The sequence below is a fragment of the Drosophila teissieri genome, chromosome 2L, assembly GCF_016746235.2.
Source record: "Drosophila teissieri strain GT53w chromosome 2L, Prin_Dtei_1.1, whole genome shotgun sequence".
NCBI classification, from domain to species: domain Eukaryota; kingdom Metazoa; phylum Arthropoda; class Insecta; order Diptera; family Drosophilidae; genus Drosophila; species Drosophila teissieri.
In genome coordinates, this window is record NC_053029.1 from 4,838,218 (window position 1) to 4,859,920 (window position 21,703).

Genomic DNA, 21,703 nt, shown 5'->3' on the forward strand with positions numbered 1-21,703 from the left:
CAGCACCACCAACGCACAGTGCCAACTGCAAGCATGTTTCAGCTGTCGCCATTTCGATTTCGGGTCATTGCGATTTTGCTGTCGCCAGCAAATGTCAATTTCAGCGAAGGACTCTGCTCTTGGCTGCCATAATTTGTATAAAGTAAAGTGTGGGAAATCAGTTCTATTGCAGTGCATGGTGCTTCAATTATAATTATTCGAACTTAACATGTTTAAATTCTAAATATGGATTTATTTGGCTTTACAAGCATAGGATGAGCATTCAAAGTTGGCTGCCTTTACTTCGTACTTGATCTTTCCTGACATTAAATGACCTCAGTGTTCTGAACTATTTGCCTGCATTCCGAGTTGCAACTAACGAGGGTGTCGTTTCTTTGACATTGCCAATTCAGGGCAGCGGCAGCAGTCACTCAGTGCACGTTCAACAATTGTTTGGCATACTGAGGAGTCGGGCATACTGCAACTGGGATTCAGGATCTGTGTGTCCTGGCTGTGATTGCCATTCTTTAGTCGTGTTTAATGTGCACGTGCGAGCGCAGAAATATGCAGAGCCAAACTTCGAACTGATTTGTCGCCAGAGTGACCATGGGAAATGCCAGCGAATACAAATGGCAACGCAAATGCCAAATGCCAATTGCTGATCATAAATTTTTAAATTACCACCGACCAACAAAGCACTGGCTATGGCAAATGGCACTGGTACTGGCACTGGTTTCTCACTGTCAACACGCCGGCAAATTTGGCCAGAATGGGTGGTAAATATTTACCAAAGCCACAGTGCCAGGGTTTCTGGCTCTGGGCCTCTCTGGATGCAGCAAAATTTACAACGCACCCGCGCCCAACCGTGGGAACAAACAAATATCTGCAGTGCCATGAAAATGCCATCAGCGCAGAATAAGCAATAAAAAATGCAAAAATTGAAAGCGTTTTTCTTGCGTGGTGTTTGGCTGTTATAATTACAAACCAAAATATGCGCAAAATCGACATGGCAGGGAGATAGTATACACTCGTATGTGGCGATGGGATGACAGCTTTATGTGGTCCTTTAATTATTGCCCTGCCAGCGAAAATGCATTTCTTTGCAGGGTTTTGACCGAAAAAATGTTCGTTGCCAGGAATATGCAAGTGGAAAACATTGGCTCAATTTAAACCACAATTTACTTCTTCAAAAGTCCTATAAAAACTGCCATATATTGTTATATTTGTTCAATTTAAAACCAATACACCCTCTAGCTCAGCTGATACCCTGCACGGAAATGGCAAACGATGAATGCTGGTCATGCATCCTCGATGAAATATGAATATTGCGCATACGCCGCATTGGCTGATCGAATAGATTGCAACGCACTGAGGCATGCAGCTCAGCCAGTTTCACTAAGTAATTAATTCGAATGTGTCTGATGAAGATTGATGGCCTGATCCGATATTGATTGCAATCAATCAGAGGTCCAGTATCAAAGCGAAGAAGACACTGTTAAACAAATAGATTATAGAAATACGCAAAACTTTCAGGACAGATTGTGGACAGGAGGGTCGAGTAATTGACAAAGTTTCCATACGCTTGGAAAAGTACATTATTAAATTGCCGTTCATTAAATTAGGAAACGTTAAAGTCGAAAGTTTATTTCGGTAACAAACGGACAACAGACATCAAAGGGCGTCCCGAAATGAAAAGCGAAAAGCTAATGAAGCAGCAAAAGTACGGAAATAAATAAAAAGCGGGAAATGCAAACGTCAAAGGAAAATGTTTGCATACAAATGAATGAAACAAATAAATGCGGCTTCCGCTCTCTGCGGCCAAGTCAAACAGCATGGTTTGTTTATTGCCATTCTGGCTAAAATGTGCTGCCCAGAGCTTGACCCACTGCAACTTGGCTTATAACTTGGCTACGATTTATCCTTTGGCTTCTATGTTTATTTTGTTATTTCGTTATTTCACTACTTGCAGAGAACCGAGCGGGGCCCTCGAACCTGGGCAATGTCATCAGCCAGATATTGTTGTGCAAACAGTTCACGCCCGACTTCAACGAGGAGGAATTGTGCAGCATCACCAAGGATTCGCAGGACATCGCCGTGCTCCTGGCCGAGATGCAGGAGTACATGCCGCAGCACGAGGCGTACTTGGGTGAGTTACCAACTCCAACTGCGCATGCTCCCGGACTTCCGGGCTCCCAGCGGTATTTGGCACCTTCAGTGCCGTGCACTTTGGTATTTGGCCAAGGCCCGTCGAGCAAACCAAAAAGTGTAGCATACAAAAAAGGGCAAAGCTGCGCACAAAATATGGCTGCAGTGGCTTATTGCCAGTCCTAGTAAAACTAAGATTAAATTCCATAATAATTCAAGGTTAAATTCCAGTCTAGCTCTTTGTTCTCCTCACATGTTTACTTTCCCGCCGGAACCATTAATTAATTTGGCCAACTGTTTGCTCTTCCATGTGCTGTTTGCAGAACGCAACGCGGCGCTGGACACAACTGGACCCTGGCAGGCCAAGCGGCGCCAGAACTACATCTGCAAGAACATGAGCCTGCTCTGCTGCGTCTCCAGGCCGAACTATCTCTGAGAGCAGGCGGATGGTGTGTAGTCCGATGCGGACTAGGAGCAGCCAGGATGCGGGCCAGGATGCGAGCCAGTCGCCGCACTCAACCACTCTACTTATATCAATTACTAGCGCCTAAGCTGAGCCTGCATACCCGTAGAGAAAATTCTAGATATTAAGCCGAGGAGCGGAACACTCAATTAGCATTGTAAATTAATCAAAGGTCGACAGAGAGACATGTGTATAATCAAAGTTAATTATGCTGCATAAACAATATTAATGTAAAACATCACACAATATGGCTATGGCTACCCCAAAACATAGTGGATTGCAGCCAGTTAAGACTTTTTAGGCCATTAAAATGTAGTCACTGTATAGAGCCGAGCAAAAACCACACACATACATTATCCGGAAATGGAAAATGGGGTTACACACCTGGAGTTAACACTAAGATTAGACAGAGGCTGGGCCGAGGATTTGATGATGACGGAAGCAAATGATGGGAGCAAATGGCAGTTTAGAGCTAGTTGATAACGATGTAGCCTTCGTAATTAGGTTAAAAGCCTGGCCAGGCAAGTGCTAAACAGAAGCAATAACAAACGTGTTACTCAAAACAGAAATCTATGTATGTACAACTATACGAGTATATCTAACCAATTAGAAATGTAATTGAAAATTGAAATGTCTCTAGGTTTCCGTTTGTTCATTTCACGGTTTTCACAGAGAACTCTGCACAGTACCTAAAAACACAGCAACGTGTGACCAATGAAAACAAAACAACATTGAACCAGATCAATCTGTTTAAAAAACAAGGTTCAATAGCAAATCAATATTCCATTCTCCAACGATAATAATAAATTCTGTGAATGTGCGGGGGTGGGCAACAAAGAATTTCAATCAGCCAACCAATAAATATTCCTTTTAGCATAAAGGATTAATTTCAAATAATTGTTAGATCTAAACACAATCAGAGTTTCTTTATTCAGCTTGAAATAGACGAGACCAACAATGTAGAAATTAAATTATTTAAGAACACACTACTACTTCCTGCCATTTAAAGCCTTTGTTTGCCAATATAGCCTTGCAAAATAGCAACTGTTGGAAAATACATTTTTGTGCACCGCCAAAATGAATAATTATGAGCTCATTGTGTTTTTGTTTCCATCGAAATCGCATTAAAATTGCACAGTGCTCAATTTTACAAATTGAATATGCTTTTAAGCAGCCGCAGCCCAGCATATGGAAAATTTATGGGTTGGTTGTTTTTAAAGGGCAAAAACAACTTTTCAATGGACTGCATTTCCCAATTGGAGTGCGGATACCTTTGGCCATTTATTATTATTACAATGTGGCGCATATTTAATGGCAATTAATTGAACATTATTTGTGGAGCAATTTAAATGGCAGGGAGTGAGCAGAATTTGTTGAACAATGTAAATCAATTTGTTTTGCCAACAAGTGAGTGCGCTGATCAACTATGTTTGGGCACTCGGCAATTGTTGAAACGCTGAAATGACAATGAAAATGTAAAAACTCTGTGCGAACTTCGAATGCCCGAAACACAATGGTTCAAGTAGCTGGCAAATATTTGTACATACTTGGAACCGAATAGAATAGAAGAAGTATATAACAGATGTATCTCTCATTACTAACGAATTACGGTACGGATTATTTAGTATTTTATTTACTTATTCGATTCTAGGCATAAATCAAACACCAAACAAATTTACACGTCTTTGGCGAAGATAGCTCTTAAATAGAATGTTTATAGTATTGATAATTATTTACCTGTATATGAATGTATATTGCTTAGATCGTTTAATAGGTATTCCATGAAGAAGCCGTGATTGTTATATGATATTCATATAAGAATTATCTGAATGTATTTACTAAATGTTTGTTCATGTTGTTCGAAACCAAATGCCACTGAGAAGTAACTCAAAAACTCACACACTAGCAACAAGAAACTAATACCGAATACCGAAAACCGAAACTAATTACCAAACTGGGGTACCAATCAAATATGAATAAAGCTATTTTTAGAGAAACTAAACTCAAGTTCTGCTTTCATTTCCCCTCCTTCAAAGGCTTTAAGGTCCTTGAAAAACGACTATGAGCGTTAAATTGCTGGCCAACGTGTAACTCTGAATTTATTACACTTCATAAAAGAGCGATTAATGTTTATAGATGTGATTTTATCACAAACACCCGAGCAACGATATATATGTACGGAGCTACACATAAAGATGGAAGATGCCTGCGGACTGAAGCATCGAAGGGTTGCTACCCTGCAAAATTAAGGTCGCTGCAAGAGGGCTCATCTGGAATGCTGATATAAAGTTTTAGTAATATGGTATTTATTAAAGCTTTCCAGGTGTTTTAAATGCTTTCGAAAGTTTACGCTGATATATTCCATTTATCTAATGTATTGCTTAGTAAAGGATGTTGATTTGTTCGCATATTATTATCCTTATACACACTAAACAGTCAGTTTGGCTTAAAGCACTTTAGGAGGTGCCATTCTACGTGCCAAGACATTGAGCCCAAGCCAACGTGTTCGACAATAGATGCGTCTTAATCAATCTTAGCCCGATGCCAAGTGGCAGAATGGCAGCATCACGAGGACCCTGTCATCGTGTTTATTTTAAACGCACTGTTGGCAGGGTGATGCGTCTTATCAATCTGCCGATGTGCCAAGTGGCAGAATGGCAGCATCACGAGGACCCTGTCATCGTGTTTATTTTAAACGCACTGCTTGGCAGGGTGAAAACCCCCGGCTTATCTTTGGGTTAGCGGTGCGAACTTGGCCCAAAACTTGCAGCCACGACACGGGGCCCAATGCAAATTGCATGGTCACGTAGGTTCGGCGTCGAGAGCTCTATGCAAATTAGTTGCAAAGTTACGCCAGCGATTGCCTTTTGATGTGGAAGCCAAGTGAAGTGGGGGGGACCAAAGCCTTTTGCGAGTACGTGCCGTTTTGGCCAAAATGCTTCATTTACCGCAGTCACACACACACACTCACACGCACACTCACGCACTGCTCGCATACAGGCACACCTTGCTCGATGGCATTGGCTGTGGTTTTCGTCCTGTTTTCCCACTCCCACTCCCTCTCTTCTCCCTTCCCCCCAAAAGCCGCCGAAGCGGGCTTATCCTTCTGCCAGACGTGAGGTGTTAATAGATTTACATGGCGCCCGTGCGGCATGGGCCTCCTGGCTGAGCAACGCACTCCTTGCCGCATTTGAGGTGCCACTTGCCACTTTATCAGGTGCGAAGTGAAAAAGTGGGATTGGCGACAGCGAGGTAAAAGTGGAAATACATTTTTAAAAATATGCATTCGGCTTTTTCGTCAGTATTTTCCTTAAAAATTAAATCCTTTTGCAAAATGTTAAGTAATTTGTATTATTTTTGTTTTCTTATTTAATTTCTTTGCCAGCCAAATGACAATGAGGCACGCATGCCGTGGCTGTGGCGCAACTTGCGGCTCATTATGCTCCGCAATTTTCGAGAATATAAAGTAAAAGAGCCCAAACAGAAAGCGCAAAAATTTGCAATTCAAAGTAAACAGAAATCAAGAAAAACAGCAGCGGGAAGTTAAAGTTAAAACAACAGGCGAGGATGGCGTCAAAAGTTGGCTAACCAGAACGGAAGTTGACATTATTTTTATTTTCGCTCGTTTGTTTTTTTGTGTTTTTGTTTGTTTGCGTGTTTTCGTTTGATGTGTGTGTTGTTTTCGGTACGGGGGCTTCAAAATGCGGAATGGAGTTGAGTGGCCGGCAAACAAGTTGCCACTGCCACTGCCACCGCCAGCGGATCCCAAATGTATGTATGTATGTGGGTCTGTGTGCTGGTTTGGCAAAGCCAAAATAAATGCCAACAAGGATAATTCCGGGGTAATCCGATTTAGTGCGTTGCCCGCCGTTTGTTCCCCGGATCCGTGGTGCACGCACACACACACACACACACAAAACCCTCTTGATTATGTGCCACAGCGCCGGACTGGATGCCCACTTCTGGTCGCCTCTATATAGTCGTCCTGGCCAATGTCCTGGCCACTTACTAGCCAGCTGATGCTGGTCGGATGGCCAGCAGGTTCCGGCAGACACAGTGGGGCAGCTCCATTCTAAACCATTTTACCTAGACTTAATTGGTTCAGAATTTCCACTAAATTTGCCTGTGCACAAAGTAGTTTGCATGCAAGCCTTGTATAAATTAATTAGTTTTGTTTTGTAAACTTCAGTTCAAAGTAGACTAAAGGACTCCCATATCCTGTGTGGTTTTTAATATAATTTATGCTACCGAAGTATTTAATCGATTTTGCCCACTGTACGACCCTCACCGTTTTTTGTGCTTTCTATGTTGGGTGTTTTAGCATTTGCAGCAGGACTCGGACTTTTTAATGTTGTTTGAAACGCAGCGGTCGGTGAATTTTGTTTGAAACCCATAATGTTGTTTTAGTCACTGCCACCTTTCCGATGCCCAAGTCCTTGTGGGTTGAAAAATTAAAAACATAATTTTCATGTGGCCGCACGCATTGTTGCTGCTGCCTTTTGCATAATTGAATAGCGAAGTCTGAGCGCAGAATGCTAATGTCGACTGAGGGTAAGTCTGCGGCTTTTGTCTCTCCGGCCAACTGCGGTCTTTAAGACAAACGGCGAGGCTATTGGACAAATAAGCACGGCCAAAATCCGTCTCAGACGGCAACAATTGCTCTAAGACTCTTCAAATGAGTATGAAATGAGAATGGAAGTCGAGCGCTGACCTCCAGTCAATTTCTCCCAGCCCGGCATCATCTGATTTTATTTTAGCCAGTTGTCTTTGCAGTCTGCAGAAAAATCCCCGCAAATTTAAAGAGCTTGTGCTTGAATATACATCTTGGGGGATGAACACATCCCCAAGCACTGAAACGGCACACGTGGCGTATGCGCAATAAAACGATAGCGATAGCTAATCACTGAAGTACATTGATTACGCCAAGTCTTAAAGCCATTAATTAAAGACCATGTTTCGCGGAGCGAGCTCAAGTATTTCGATTTTATTTCTATGTGCTCCTGAGCGAGCAGCCCCTTTGCGACGCATCCTTTCATCGGAGGAGCAGCTGGGATTTATTTGGCAAAAGCGAAAACCACTTCGCAATGCTGGCACAAATGTTTTAGCTTCGTTCTGCTTTTTCGCTTAGAAATGCACAAAGGCATTCGGCACAAAGTGGGTGAAGCGATGCCAGTTAAAAATGCATCCGCATTCGTGCTGCTTTTTTGAGCGAATTGCATGCGATAAACTTTATAACTCAATTGTGGTTCCTCAAGTCGTGTGTCGTGTTTGAAGCTGGCTTGAAAGATCAAAATCGAGTTAAAGCACTTGTGGCCCAACCGCAAAGCCACTAACTTAAATCAGCCGCTGGGTGGTTTTATCGCAGAATTTTTCGTGTTTACTTGGCACTCTATAAGTTAACTCAATCGCCACCGCAAAAATTCCTTACAACTTTAGTTGCATTGGGGTGCTTGGTAATTTTGTAAAGTAAATGTTAATAAAAGACTATATTATATTATAATACATAATAATAATTGCTGGTATTTATTTAAGGATTTTACATTTTATAAAATTAAAAATTCAAATTGTTTTCAGCCTTAAAAAGGTTGTATTCCTGGCTTTTAAGGTCCTTGTTATACATCTAGAATTTCGTATGTGAAGCTCCTTAATGCCAGCACCTCATTACTATGCCAATTGTAATTAAAGCCCAGAATGTCCTTTAAGAGTCCTGTCAATCGAGTGACCATGTCACAAACTTCAAGGGGCTTTTCGTCGCAATAAATGAGTTACAAGTGACCCACTTGAACTATTATGTAGCAAAGTAGCAGTTAATTGGCTAATTAGGGAATTTAATTCGGGGGTGAAAAGTTTGACACTTTAACAGAAAGGTAAATTTTAGGTAATATATATATATACTTCGACCAAACAAAATTTGTTTGCACTCATAAGGGTTTAAAGAAGGAGTGTGTTCTTAACTTCATTTATGTTCTAGTTTCCCTAATCCACATATTCGAAACGCAAAACAATAGCAGTTAGCTTCTGAAACGTACAAGTGTGCGCATACCAGTCAGCTTTTGCAGGCATTAAGTTAGGTTTGCATCCGAATTAAGGTTCGTGGCATCACTATTCTGTTTTGACTAAAAGGATATCTTTTTGTAAAGTAAAGTTTGAGGATATGTTTTAATGTTTAAAACACACGCTAGGTGGAGGGCTTTGTAGTGCGACAATTAAAATAAATTAAATGTATTTCCAACTAAAGTGTAAGTAGATCTTACAAAGCAGATTAGTGAAAATCTAACAATTTATAAAATTTGATATACTAATATGGACATTTGTTTTCCTTATGACTCTGGTGAAAAAATTGATTTTGAGGGGCTGTGAAAACATCATAATAAATTGTATTGTAAGACAGTTGCTAGCTTTGAAAATATCTATAATTGCCGCATTGTACCAAATCTAGCGCCGGAACTGAAACATTTGTCTGCCAATCGACTTACACACTCATAAACCATATTTCGATTGGAGTTGGCACTCACACGTCGGCCCAAGTACTTACACGGTTCAGTTCAGGTGCACCAGGTACCCTGAATAAACAGTACATCCTGCGGCCGTAAACGCAAATACACCTAAGTTCAAACACCTGCTAAAGTTCAGAACATCAACGGCAACGTTGACCGCAACAAGCAAACAAATGAGGGTCAAACTGTGAAAAAAGGAAAACATCCTTGCCCGCCAGGCCCCGAAACACAGGCACATGCTAACTCGCACATTTGAATGCGCCACATTAACCCACAGCCTGGCACACTCATCCTTATTTTCCAGCAGGATCCCACCTCTAGTTCCCTTTCAATTAGAGCGGGCTGAGGGGGAGTGGGGGGCAGTATACAGATGAACTTTGACCATTCAACACGTCCATTGCCATTCGCAATGAGTGCATGGGTGTAGAAAAAGGGGGACAGGACTTTTTGTTCTTACGGCAGAGTAATGTACATAAAATCGGCATTAGAACTGCATCAATTATTTACAGTTATGCCATTTGTAATTAAATGTCCTTTTCAGCGCGCCCCTGCCAATCTCGTTTTTTATGAGTTGGCCAACAGGAAGAGCAGGAAGTTGCTCGTAATTCTGTTTCCGCTTGATTTACAAATATTTGCATGGCAAAACATTTTTCAACAATTTTGCGGAAAAGCGGGTGGAAAAAAAATTGGCCGAGCAACAAATGCAAAACTAGAACAACAAGTCTTTACCGAAAATTGCAAGAAAATGCAAAACTAGCAAAGTTGTTGAAATGTTTCAGGCGAACAATTTCTGTGGCCAGTCGAGTCTTGAAATATTGGTTTGATGGGTTCGTACGGATTTCGGAAAAGTTCAACCGAATGGTTTGGCATAATTATGGCAAAATGATCAGAGAAAATAAGAGTTCTCCCTCTGCAAATTTGTACTGAAATTCTACTTTAAGTAGATATTTTTGAATAATCATTCTCCCTTTTCTACTGCAGCGAGAGAGGAGAATAATTTATAGACAGACCCAACTAATTTGTTCATGAAGTGTGTCTCAAGCTGTCCATCATTTCATTGTTGTCATTTGCTTAGCATACTTCATAGTTTGTTTCCCCTCATTTTGTCATTTCTATTTGCGTATTTACTTATTTGCATGGCTCTGCGCTCTTCCGCAGGACCCTCCAAAGGACGCGTTCTGCCATTTGTTTGACTTCCTGGCGGTAGTACTTTTTATGCGTTGCCTGCTTCCAGTTGACGGGGGAAGGGCGAAACTTCGGGTTCAGGAAGTTTCGCAATTTGCATGTCAGTCTGGCAAAGGACTTTCGAGCACCATTAATAATCGCCTGCCTGTTGCTCCACCTGCGCGACTCCTTGAATCCTTTGCGTTGAAATGCACTTGCCGCATTAATCACACGCGAGTACCGAATAGGGACGCTCGTTTGATGGCAACAAATCTTTGGCGAATTCCCGCCCACATCGATGGGTTCCAAATCGGGGTCCCAAAATCATCGTCCTGCGAGTGAATGCAGCTGCTCATTATGGGCGCCAGTTGCTCCCCGGTTCCGGCACACAAATCTCCCCAATGTAATTTACTGGCAACTGCGCAAAGTGCACTCGGCTATTTTTCAAATCGCCAAGCCAGACGCAATCCGCAATCCGCTGACTTCTGGCTTCAAGTTGAAACTGAAATTGAATTGCGATTGATATTGATTGGCTGCGTGCTTGAGCGACAACTCGGCCAAATCATGTGCAGCCAGCTGGGGATTTCCCCAATCTTGTAACTTTCGCTTATTGTTGTTTCCTTCGTCGTCTTCCAGAAGCCAGATCCTCTCGTTGAACTTCTGGCTGGCTGGAAATCGAATTTGGAGTCCCTTAGCTCCCAGCATATTCGCATATAAGTTGTGTATTGTTTAGTCAAGTGCAGCTGCTCGTGCAGCTTGTTTATGTGCTGTGTAAATAGGAGTCGGATGGAGCTATGAGTGCGCAAGTTAAATGGAAACTCGGCGCACGAGTTTCTGCAATTTAATACAGGCCAACTTGAGTTTGTCAAATTAACTGGGGAACTTATCGCCCTTTTGTACATTTTTCCTTGGCATTTATACCGAAGTTTTGCACTGGCACAATGGGATATAGTTAATCAAATTATATTGGATATTTTGTTTTATTAGTAGTGACAGTTAAGTAAATACCCTTTCTACAGCGGCTTTAATTTAGAAAATTTAAGGTTCTCATTCGAATTTTCAAGTCAGTGATATGTGCCTGAGGTGCAATTCCGAGTATTCATTTACCCACCGACTACTGACTGACTTGTAAATTTGCAGTAATTAAAACTTGCAAATCGGAGCCAGCACACTGTGGCCAGCACCAATGCGGAAGCAATCAAACAAACGCAGTAACAAGGATTGCATTAGGATGCATACAAAAGCACTCCAGGACTCCAGCACACGGGGGAACCACAAAAGGTGCCCGGGCAAACAGGTGGCAAGCGTGCGGGGGCAGCACTTTCTGCCACAAAGAGCTGAGTGCTCCAGATTGAGATGTGCGAAGGGGCAGGAGCAGAAGTAGCAGCAGTAGCAGCAGTGGCAGCAGGAGGTGGGCAACAATGGCAGTTACTGCCAGGACAACGATGGAAACAGGAAATCCTGGCGTCACTAAAAATATTTTCTACCAAATTTACAATATGAAGTGGCTGGCTTCAGTTTGCTGCCAAAGGTGCTTGCTTATATACATATGTATGTAACATCATTGTAATATCTATAGTTTAGTGTGTGTGCTGCCACAACATTCGCATAAACCAACAAACACACACACACCGTATGTGTGTAGTATACAAAATGTTGCACTTCATTGCGTTGACAGAAACAAACGTGGCACAAATGTGGAGTTTCCCCAACTCCTTCAGCTCGTCCTGCTCCTGCGTATCCTTATTCATCCAAGCTACGAACTCCAACTGTTGCTGAGTGCATTTCGAACATAATTTTCAATTTTCATACATGTTTTGCCATTTGCTCGAGCAGTGCGAAATTGTTTCTGTGTGACATTTTTTGATTTTCTTAATGGTCGCTTGGTGATTTGGCATTCGGTAAATGGACATTTTATTTGAGTTCCTGATAGTTGCAAAACACTCTGCAGTTAGTACACTTTTAGCATGTATTGAGGCTTTAGAGTGCATATTTTTAATATATGTTTTAAAGATTTAAGTTTAGGCCGAGAAATTTTTGAAATAGTATCAACTTTTGTTGTCTATTGTTATTTTTAATTTTGCTGGCAATAATATACAGCATTTCAAATGTGCTAACATTGCATTCCGGTTATTACTTTTTTACCTTTGTTCCAAATTTAGTTTTTCTGCTCAATAAATCTCTATTTAAATTAATTTAATTGGTTTTTTTATAGGTTTATAACAATTTAAAACTCTCTGCTTAAAGTTGATTGCCATAAAGGGCTTTACTATAGTAAGCTTTTTACGTTTAATTACTTTTTGCAGCAACACATGCTATCATTATCATTTGGCTAAACAATTAAAGTTGCTCCTCTGAGATTCTCTGTGAATTGGGCCAATATCATCTAGTATGCGCTTTGAGGCCAATGCTAAAACCGCTTGGAAACCGCGCACAAAAAGGCCGAAACACGGGTTAAAGTTGCAGCCAAAAAGCGGGGCAACAATGGGGGAATTGTACTGCTTTCGCTTTACCCCTTTACCCCTTTCCATGGTCCAGATCCTGATCCTGCTGCTGGTAATGCTGCTGGTCCTGTTCCTACTCCTTTTCGGGTGGACGGACTTGGCTCCGCAGGCAGCATAATTAATTGCGGTAATTAGTGTGTTGGCAACAAACGGCAAACACACGAAAACATTCAGCAGCAACAGCAAGTGAAACCAGCAGAAAATGGGTAAAATGGGGCCACAGTAGCGATGCATTTACTTTGCACAAGATTTGTGGCCCCGCCAACTCTGGCATATTAGTTGGTTTGTGGACCAACTTTTATTTACGACTGTGTGTATAGATATATATATTTATATATCCCGACTGTTGAAAGGCCGTCGGCGCTAATTTAGTTGGCCGTCTTGGTTGTTCAGTGGCATCATTAGAAAGCGCGAAATGATTTTTATTGCTAAGCAAACGGAGGGCTATGGGAAACTTGGGGAGCTGGGCGCAAATCTCAGAGCAAAAGGATCTCTGCTAAAAAAAAAGGACATAACCCCCGGAGGTCTGTTGCTCCAGCTTGGCGGGCAAAAGGAAACCCGCGCGTTTTGCTCTTTGGCGTTCGCTTTAATTGGTCACTTGGCGCGCGCACAGAAGAACAATTTAATTTTCGCCATTTTCCTATTATCTCCGTCTGTGGATAGTCGTCTTCTTGGCTCAGCTTTATGTAATTAAGGGCTGCACAAAGGGGGCGGCCTGGGGCGGGGGGGCGTGGCAGCGTCTGTTGTGTGTTATTACCACCGCAGTCATTAAATCTTTTGTGTGTAATTAAAAAATTACAATTTAATGCTTTGCGCTCATTTATTGACACGGCGTGCGGTCGTTGCAAAAGCATTCACATCCGCACCCACATCCGCACCCACATCCGCATTCGCCCCGTGGCCAAGCAGCTTCAACGAGCGGAAAATCGCAGAAAACCAAGTGGAGAAAATGTGGAACATTGGGTTCTTGTAGGGGGGAGGGGATAATAATGAAGCACTGATGGAATTTCTAATGATGCAAGTCAGCTCGTCTGCGAAACGTGTTAAGTGTGTATTTATGGCTAGGTAAATGTTGTTAAATCTTCGCATCTTCGCCAGCGGCTGTGTTTCCTTAGTTAATGCTGATTACTTGCTAAGAAAAAGGGATTTATATTGTCAGTGTAAGACGTGTGTGGGGATAAACAGATAAACAACGTTGGCCGATTCCCACAAGATTTTAAATCTGCTGCCGTAAAAATACAGCTTTTGATTTTAACTGAAAGCCTGACTTGCAGTGAAAAATGGTGAAATGTTGAAGGCTGCACTTTCGATAAGCCAAATGCAAGGCAACAGATATGCGGGAAAAAGAGGAAAACTCTGCGCTGACATGGAAATTGCATTGCCCGAATGCTTCTCCGAATTGCCCCCCATTGAGTCGGGTGGCATATGACCTGGAGCGGATTTCGCGTTGATTTGCTCTAAAAGCCAGTGCGAAACTGACCCACTTGCCGGTGGCTCACTGCGATGGCTTGGCGAGTTGGCGGTTGCCGGCCTAAAATGGCCGAATGCGGATTTTTTCGCAGCATTTATTTGCCTCCCTCTTTTTTTGGTTGGTTCAGCTGTCGTGACTCAAACCGTTGACTTAAAGTGTTGATATTGAGAGCCGGAGGGCTCACAGGCTAGTCACATGCACTCACGCTGTGCCGACTGATGCGATGGCCTGCTCCTCTCATTTGGAAATTAAATAGCCGGGCTGATTGTTTTGGACCGCATCCAAATAACAGCCACGTTCATTGCTCATTGTGATGCGCATGGCGATGGCGAATGGGAAATGTCAATGATGAGCGAGCGGGGCATCCATGTCCGTGTGCGTAGTCAGAAAAATATTTAACGCGCGGTCGGGCAATAAAAGTCACCACGCACAATATGGTGCCCAGTCGCAACGCATATCCGCATATGCATCCGCATCCGTATATCCGCATCTGCAGCCGAATACGACGTGTGGCATTCAACTGATTTATGCGGCTGTCATCGCAGTGCTCCTATTCCTTGCCAAACAACCCTCTCCACTCCCACAAAAGGCATTCCGCCCAAAAGCGCATATGCGGGTCCTTAGTTGAGCCCCAGTTGACGTGGCTGATTGACAAACCGCGCTCTTTGCCCAAATGCACCATTTGCCATGTGGTCGGTCTGTCCGTTCTGCAATTGGCAATGCAACCTGTACGGTTTGGTTCATTGAAACTAATCAGAATTTCCTTTGATCTGCGCTTTATTGTTTTCTATTCTCGATGCTCCGATTTGAACTCAATTCTTGGCATGTATAAACATTGAAAACTGTCTTAAGTTTTCAAAAATACTGAAATTCTTTGGAAAGTTGTAATATAACCTCAGTTCTTTAAACTTGTATCTAAAAACAGCTTGCCTTTTATTAAAATATTTAAAAAATAAGTGGTAAGTTGGCTTTTCAAAGTCTGTTGCTACAATTTAAAATAAAATTCCTTGGTTTCTAGCTGCGGGTATACTCTGTGCTCTTCTGCTCCTTATATAGCTTCTTGTCTCGCTTTCCAATCCCAGTCTATCTGCATCCATATTGATCATTTCCTTTGTAGCTTTTAATTTTCTCTTCAATCTCGTTTGAGTAGAAACTGAGTGCGACTGAGCTCTAGGGAACTCGACTTCCGAATGTCTACTGGGTTTCCTGGAATTGTGCTCAGTGTTCTTGGCATAGGTTTGTGGAACGGAGTACAAGTACTCCAGCTGCTGAATAGGAAGACCGAGAATCCTGGCCATGTACTCCTTGCCCGCCATACAGGTTCCACGAAGTGGAGAATCACAACCACCGCACTGCCGACTGCCATGATGGAATTCAAAGGAGATGCCCAAGGCGCAGTTCTTCGACTTGATGGTATTCCGCACATCAATTACGCTGAAGGTGAGTATCTCCTGGAAGACTCCCATCTCCATGGCCTCCTCGATGGCCGCATCAGTGACCAGGAAGCAACCAAGGGAGCATTCAGTGCTCAGATCCCTCACATTTACGTGATACACATTATCGGCTCGTAGGAACAAGGTTATTACAATGTCTGTCAGGCAACGATCCCTAATGGAGTCCATCAGTTGGCGGTGGAAGCTATCAAGGATGTGCAAACACTGCCCCTTGCAAAACTGGCAGGTGCTCGACGCTTTCGTGACCAGCTTCTTGGCGCAATCCTTTTTCTGAATACACTCATTGGCCAAACTTTGTACATTCGCATTGAGGCTGTGCACCTGCGAGCGGATGTCGCAGAGTTCCTGGCTCTGAAGACCCTCCAAACGACGATTCATTTCCTCCAACTGCTTGGATAAGTCGCATATAGCCGGGCAGTTGGTACAGGGAGGTGGATTCGTCGAGCAATGGGGCTCTTCTGCTAAATAGTAGCAACACACTGGATCTGTGCACTGCCACTGAGCAAATTCCTCGATATTGGGAGTGCAGCTTGAAATTGAACAAGTCTCTTCGATTTCCATTGTAGGCTGGCAGGAACTTGCTGAAGGATCATTACAGCTACAAGACTTATCAGGGGAATGGCCCTTTGCTTGGTGCTTTGAGGAGTTTTTAGAACTATTTGAGTGAGCTGCAGACTGCGACTTGGAGTGATCTGCGCTAGCCACTTTGGAATTCTTGGGTTGATGCTTCTTGAATTGTGTAGTTCCCCCACCCGTGGGCACCACAATCACCGGTCTCATGCAAAGTCGTGAACCTGCGTGGTTCCTGGATGTCTCCGTCATTTTTTGGTGTGCTAGCGCTTTCGGCGGTTCATGGGTACAAGTTCGGATATTCCCCTGTGGGGGCGGACATGATTCATCGAGCTCCATGCATGAGCAGTCCCGGAAGTGCAGATCATATGGGGGAATATCCTTGGCCACGGGCTCTTGAAAGGACACGCAGTTCCTGCGCTTGTCCTGCTCATGTCCAACGCAGCATGGACACTCATTGGGTTCCGGCATAGAACTGCAGTGGCATTTCGGGCTTTCATCCGATGCACTTTGGTTGCACTGACAGGAAGCTTCATCATTCGTGGTGCAATCAGTTTGCGTCGCGGGCTTAGCGGCTTCGCATAAAGGCTGAGCTGTTTTGTTTTGCTTATTTGTATTTTTTTTTACCTTTTCGGTTTTTTTGGATTTCCTGCAGAATCCACCTCCTGAGATACGGCTACGGGAGGCCTGAATATTTAGAGTGCTACTGGGGAGAGATCTTCGATGCAAGGAATTTTGCACACGAATGAGGATTCCCATGTACCGCTGATATGCTCTATTGGAATCTAATCAAAAATGTAAATTTTTAGTTTGAATTTTAAGCTAACATTACTTACCAGGATCTCTGCTAAACGTGTAGTTTCTTTTTGAATTTCGAACAATCTCATCTTCTAAATGAAAGTCTTCATTTAGCGGTTGGTTGGAGTTCTGACTATAATAACGAAATGGTTTTTCCATTTTGCAACATTTTTATGCTTTGTGCGTTTTGTATGAAACTTTAGAGCCAAATGGTAGAAACTAAATAATAAATGCAACGCCAACTTAAAAATGAGTTTATTATAACAACATATTTATATTCTATGTACTCACCACAGCCGCTCATCGAAATTTAATATGCTGATGAGGCAAAAAATGGAAGCAGAAAAGATTTTGGTTTGATATTCATAACTTTTATTATGGCTCACACACAATTGGCAAACGAAAGTCGGAAAAAATTAAATCTTTGGCTAGGTTTTTTGGTTTAGATTTTACACCATTTTAGCTGAAATACATTTAATTTCATAGAGTATAAATAACTTTTGTAAAATATATATATATATTTTTTGTTGCCCTCGTTTGCATAATATTTGTATTGTGGCAAAATGTTTAAGCTTATTTTTACATCTATATTTTATTCAGTATTTTTTAGCCCTGGAAATTTACACGTGGAAATGTTTGTGTGGGTTTTTGACTATTAAAAAGATTATGTGACATAGAAAACTTTTAAATGCTGTCGTTAAGCTCTTTGATATTTATATTAATTGTTTGATGCGTTTGATGGTTTCCAAAACTTTATATAGTTATGAAGTTTAGTTTAGAAAAGATTGTTTAGTTATATGGAATGACGGAAGGCTTTTGTTTATACTAAACTTATGTTCTTGTTTAGTTTTGGCAACTGTCTGATTATATCTTAAAGATTTGGCATCGAAGTGCGAGTTGCAGGGAAAACTTCCAATTCAAGTATAAATATTCTCGAAAGTTGAGCAAAGCTTTAGTTTTGCGTAATTTTGGGGAGCCAAGGCCAGCAAACCATTGTTTATGTCTAACTGCTATGAGGATTTGTTGAAATACATATAAATATCCTATAAGTGATCCATTAATATCTTTCCAATCGAAGCACTGAAAGCGTAATAGAAACTCTTACTAAACTTAACATTCTTTTAGGTTATATTAACGCACTGAACTTAAGAGTAAACCCAATTACTTAGACCGAGCAAATCAGACAGAAAAGTGTCCTCGTGGACACGCCTTACAGCTATACAAAGCACATGGGGTTTAAGGTCCTGGTTTCCGGTTCCGCTAGGTGCATCACCCGTCATCCTTCATCCGCCTGCAGATTCAGATTCATCCCAGGAACGGCCGCATCACGACCATTAGTGTCATCAGACCCAGTTCCACGCACAGATTCCTGGTCTGCTCAATGCCCGACGAGACTCGCGGCTCCAGGGAGAGAGTCTTATACTTCTCCACCTTGGTGAAGTCGCTAAAACCGGCCAGGTTCCTTGATGCGGCCCTCACCAGGTAGACGGTATCGGGTTCTAGATTCGTCAGAAGGAATGTTGCACCTAAAATGTATAGAAGCCATGAGGTATACAAAGCAAGTGAGGATAGTCATACGAATATGATAGGTTTTTAGTATAGGAAGGAGAGGATACTTTTGATATTGTTTAAAGCCTAACTCACCCTCCTCGAAGGCGTAGTCCTTCCGCCTGGCATTGGTCCACTTGCCCGCGTCCGTCTTGAACTCCATTTCGGTCATGTACTCGATGCGGAACCCGTTGACCCCCATGGGACTGTCCGGCGGCCCTCGTGGAGCACTCAGAACCACATCGAAAGTGTTTGAATTGAAGCCGCGCAGCTGGAAGTTGGCCGGAGCCGGTGGCTTCTCGCCCTGCTCCAGTCGCGTGGTCCGCTCGATGGTGCCCAGGTCGTTCCTGGCCCGACACCTGTAGTTATCGAAGGCGCTGGTGTTCAGCACGTGGACGGTCAGACTGGACCAGTAGCTGTCCGACTGGATCGTGTAGAGCCTGTTGTTGCTGTGCAGCTTGTTGTGTTTGCGATACCACGTGAAGTTCGCCGGTGGTTCCGCCAGTGCCTCGCACATGAGGGTCGCGGTTCCGTTTATATAGGCGTACTTCAGGCTGACGAATGGCGTCTTGGACCAAATGGGCTTGTCTGCACAGGGAAACATGGCAGGGAACATTTCATTTATAAAAACTGCAGAGTTTGGGAAAGTTTCGTAATATTCGAGCTATGTTTTATGGCCCATTTTAGCCTATTAAAGTGCCTAAAATCGAAATGAGCATGCATAGCACCGCAGGAGACACGCTGACAGCGCAAACCGAGGCGACGCTCAAAGGTAGGCCATGGAAATGGAAAAACCATGTGCGCTGACCATAAATCAGGACTCGACCAAGTTAAGCCATTAGCTGCATGTGCGCCACGCCCACTCGCACTCGCATGCGCATGCCCACGCCCACGACCATGCCCACTGGCGGCCACACATCAGGAACACCGGTCGACATCCGGCTCCGGATCCATCAAAAGCGGCTCGCATGCCGCGAGTGTAATTCCAGAATTTTTCGTGCTCAAAAACTATTTACCGCTCGCTGCGCTGCATACTAAGCGCAAACTCGAAATTTCAAACAAAACGCTGCTCAAGTAATTTCGACAGGTCACCGCACTTTGCACACTGGGCCTTACAAGGATCAAAAATGTTAAGCGATGAGCAAAACAAATGAATCTATAGATAATTTCAAATGTATTATTTAAGGATGTTGCACACATATGAGCAATTGAAAGGAACATGTGGTACAATCTTAAAATTTCAAAGTAGGATCCCAGTGTGGAGCAGTTTTGTAGGTTTTTGGAAATCGTAAATCATACTCACGTTCGATTTTCATCAAAACGGTGCGCTCCTGCATATCGGAAGCAATCGAGTTGACTTGGTATGCCCGGCACGCGTACTCGCCGGTGTCATTCTGTGTTACCTTGTTGATGAGCAAACCATCGGCCAGGATGCGGAACTTGGAGTCGTCGGCCGCTGCACACGCGGCATGGAGAAGTTGGAAAGAGGAGGCAGATAGTATGTAGGTAGGTGGTGGCAGTTGGGATTGGAATGCAAAATGCTCATTATCAGGGGGGATTCTTACCTCCGGCACTGATGGGCTGTCCGTTGAAGTGCCAGGTGACATTCGGCTGGGGCTCGCCCTTCACCTCGCACAGGATGGTGGCCTTCTCGCCCTCCTTGACCGTCATCACGGTGGCATTTTCCGTGAATGTAATTTTCTCTGTGAGGGGCGGGAAAACAATGCAATATTAATGACTGACCTCACGCCCGCCGGCGACTCCACCACTTACGGTACACAATCAAATCGAAGGATTTACTATGCAGACTTCCATCAGCAGCTTCGCAGGACCAATTGCCCTTGTCGGCCAGTGCGATGTGGGCGAAAACGATTTTCAATTGTTCTGAGCTCGGGAAATAAACGGCGCAACGCGTCGGAGGGTGCGAAGAAAATGGAAAATGGGAAATTGAGTAAGGAATACATAGAAAAAAGGGTTAAACGGGGGTCGCTCAACAAAGCGATATATAAAATGGGGCCAAATATGTGGACTATCTGATACCGCTTATGTAAATTAATTTTATGTGCTAGGAAATGTGGAATCTATTTAGAAATGTTAACATATATATATAAGCTTATATTTAAATATATAAAATACTCTTTTAAATTGGTGCATATTGTAAAAAATTTAAATGACTCTACAAATTTGCGCTTTCATTTATTTTGCAATTAAAGCTTAGTTGGCAAAATGCCATTAACGTTGCCAGTACTGAGCATTCGGCTACAAAGAATGTGTAGAGAATTCCAATTAATTGCGTTTGTTGTGCCAGTGGCCTTGTATACACTTGCCCCCTGAACTCTGTACTCTGAACCCTGACCTCCTGTTCCCCTGCCACCCCCGCGCACTATCCATTCCCCTGCAGCGTCTCCTTTTGTTTTATCTAGCTCAACCCATCTGGTGCAGCTGGTGCAGCAGCATCCCATCTGATCCTTACCTGCCGATGTTTGCTCAATGTGAATGCGTCCTTTGTGCTCGCGAATAATTTCGCCTTTCGGCGATTTCCAATGCAGCTCCACTTTGGGATCCGGACTGCGGCACTGGACGATGAGGGATTCGTTTGTGTACCGCACCACACTGTGCTCCGCCGGACTGAGGGAGAGGCTCTCATGGTGGTTCGCCCAGGCGACAGCTGCAATGGCAAGCAGAGGAAAAGGATATACTACATATATACACTCGTCTGTAGGATGTAATGGCCACTATGTTAAATGTCAATTGAAAAGTCAAGCATTTTCGGTCATTGTGGTTTACTTAAGAACTATAATAGCTGTGTTATATTTGCCTTAACATGCAGTCACAGTCAGGTAACACAAATTGAAAACATTTAAGAAATACATTTTTGCAACCGTTTGATTCAAACTAAATCAATTTTACAAAACGTGTGCAAGCCTTTGAGACACCTAAACAATTTAGTTTTCTATTTAACTATTATAGACTTTCTTCTTTATATGTTTTTCATACGTTTTCCAGCAGCAAAGGTACACAATTGATCGCTCAAATGCACACACTACCGCCACTTAATCACTAATTGGAAAATATGGTTTGCAACATTTAGCAGGAGAAACACAACCATT

At 43.0% G+C, this 21,703-nt stretch overlaps 3 protein-coding genes across 3 annotated transcripts in view; 1 reads left to right on the top strand and 2 right to left on the bottom strand.

Moving 5' to 3' along the window:
* LOC122622903 overlaps window positions 1-4,765 on the top strand; it is a 28,683-nt gene extending 23,918 nt beyond the window's left edge. Inside the window, exons 5-6 of the mRNA XM_043801589.1 lie at window positions 1,949-2,125; window positions 2,448-4,765. Coding sequence (XP_043657524.1) covers window positions 1,949-2,125; window positions 2,448-2,560 — 290 coding nt within the window. The 3' untranslated portion in view covers window positions 2,561-4,765. The remainder of the gene's footprint in view (window positions 1-1,948; window positions 2,126-2,447) is intronic.
* Window positions 4,766-15,125: 10,360 nt separating this feature from the next.
* Window positions 15,126-17,270, bottom strand: LOC122626534. The gene is made up of 2 exons (XM_043806831.1): window positions 17,084-17,270; window positions 15,126-17,032 (listed from the first exon to the last, which is right to left on the bottom strand). Exons 1-2 carry the CDS (start codon window positions 17,202-17,204, stop codon window positions 15,216-15,218), a joined length of 1,938 nt encoding a protein of 645 aa, XP_043662766.1. The 5' UTR covers window positions 17,205-17,270; the 3' UTR covers window positions 15,126-15,215.
* A 77-nt stretch (window positions 17,271-17,347) lies between these two features.
* LOC122626535 (neural cell adhesion molecule 2) overlaps window positions 17,348-21,703 on the bottom strand; it is a 62,200-nt gene continuing 57,844 nt past the window's right edge. Inside the window, exons 2-7 of the mRNA XM_043806832.1 lie at window positions 21,067-21,261; window positions 20,367-20,477; window positions 20,159-20,296; window positions 19,897-20,049; window positions 18,690-19,181; window positions 17,348-18,571 (exon numbers count right to left, since the gene is read on the bottom strand). Coding sequence (XP_043662767.1) covers window positions 18,351-18,571; window positions 18,690-19,181; window positions 19,897-20,049; window positions 20,159-20,296; window positions 20,367-20,477; window positions 21,067-21,261 — 1,310 coding nt within the window. The 3' untranslated portion in view covers window positions 17,348-18,350. The remainder of the gene's footprint in view (window positions 18,572-18,689; window positions 19,182-19,896; window positions 20,050-20,158; window positions 20,297-20,366; window positions 20,478-21,066; window positions 21,262-21,703) is intronic.

What these genes read in the sequence shown, in the direction of transcription:
- LOC122626534 (XM_043806831.1), bottom strand. Translation starts at nt 17,204, where the DNA reads ATGGAAAAACCATTTCGTTATTATAGTCAGAACTCCAACCAACCGCTA. An exon ending in CACGTTTAGCAGAGATCCTG is followed by an intron (nt 17,033 to 17,083) that starts GTAAGTAATGTT and finishes ATTTTTGATTAG; the next exon opens with ATTCCAATAGAGCATATCAG.